At 54.8% G+C, this 1,228-nt stretch overlaps 1 protein-coding gene across 1 annotated transcript; it reads left to right on the top strand.

Annotated features, from left to right (window-relative positions):
* The first annotated feature begins 27 nt into the window (after positions 1-27).
* LOC109365134 (AT-rich interactive domain-containing protein 1A-like) lies at positions 28-1,154 on the top strand. The gene is made up of 3 exons (XM_019611805.1): positions 28-275; positions 513-658; positions 742-1,154. The coding sequence occupies exons 1-3, from the start codon at positions 193-195 to the stop codon at positions 894-896; spliced, it is 384 nt and encodes a 127-aa protein (XP_019467350.1). The 5' UTR covers positions 28-192; the 3' UTR covers positions 897-1,154.
* The last annotated feature ends 74 nt before the right edge of the window (positions 1,155-1,228 follow it).

Genomic DNA, 1,228 nt, shown 5'->3' with positions numbered 1-1,228 from the left:
GATTCGTGACGAACCAGTTGAATGATGCCGTCTTCCCCTCTTGCCACCCCTTTAGGAGCTTATCCCGTGTGGCCCAACTGCAGCGCTCTGCCCAGTGCCAACTTCTGCAGCGCAGGGCTGGGAGGAAGTCTGAACCCGGCGGCAGCAGGGAGCCAGTTGCGTGGCAGTGTTCCTCCTCAGCTGGGGGCAGGGATGTGCCCCCCAGCAGGTGGCATGGCTCGCAGAGCACCAGGAGCAGCCGCCGTGTGTGCTGCTGCCAACGCCATCCAGAGCTGGTGAGGCACGAACATTCCCTCGGTCTCGACGTATTCAATCCATTCCCTCTGTCGTAGCTGGCTTGGAAAGCCATGGCTGCAGTAACCCAAAGCTGGGCTGATAGTCAACTTCCTTAAAGATTTGCCTTCTGGAAGGCTTTTTCCTCTCCCTTCACTGTGTGACAGAAGAGGCCCAAACACCAATCAAAGCATCGTTATTTGGAGTGAACGCCTGTTTTTTTTCCTTGCCTTCTCCAGGCCACCTGGTTATCCCAGTGTGAACCAAGGGGGAATGCTGGGCACTGGACCTTCTTATGGACAGGAAACTAACAGCATGGCTGGTGTGATCAACTGCCAGGGCCCACCTTTTCCCATGGGTGGGAATGTGGCTCACGGCTCTGCAGGTAAGGCTGGGCTGAGTGCTGGGCTTTGAAGGCTTCACGGGATGGACTGAAAAGCAATGTCACAGATTCCTGTGACTTCCTAGGGGTGGCAGCAAGTCCTGAAGTGACGGTTCGGGCGGATGTCAAATTAACTCCTGCAACTAAAAGGAGAAAGAAGGAAGAAGAGACCCAAAAAGCAGAACTCCAGTCAAAGGTAAAACGTTTGTTTGTTTGTAACGGACACAGTGTATGTGTCTAGTCGTGAGTGCAGCTCCCGAGAGAAAGCCAAGGTGACTTGGTTGCCTTCTACTGCGAGCAGAGCTGCCATCAGCGTGGCTGTTTGCGCAGTATGTGATCCTGCGCTCTTGTGAGCACAGTGTCACATCAGCAGTGCAGCAAGTGAGTGGGATATCCTCTGTTGGGATGTTTTCTCTTTTGGAGAGTGGCATACGCTGGCATCTCCTGCCAGGCGTGAGCAGCCGGGATGCAGCACTGTCCTCCCCATCCCTCTGCAGAGATCAGTTTGTCCCCATGTCAGTGCTGGCCGGCCTTGCCGTTATTAATTGGAGGGAATGGACCGGATCGGATGCT

Source organism: Meleagris gallopavo, unplaced genomic scaffold, assembly GCF_000146605.3.
Source record: "Meleagris gallopavo isolate NT-WF06-2002-E0010 breed Aviagen turkey brand Nicholas breeding stock unplaced genomic scaffold, Turkey_5.1 ChrUn_random_7180001956104, whole genome shotgun sequence".
Classification (NCBI taxonomy): domain Eukaryota; kingdom Metazoa; phylum Chordata; class Aves; order Galliformes; family Phasianidae; genus Meleagris; species Meleagris gallopavo.
The sequence above is the reverse complement of the archived record's forward strand: the minus strand, read 5'-3'. Positions and strand labels throughout refer to the sequence as shown.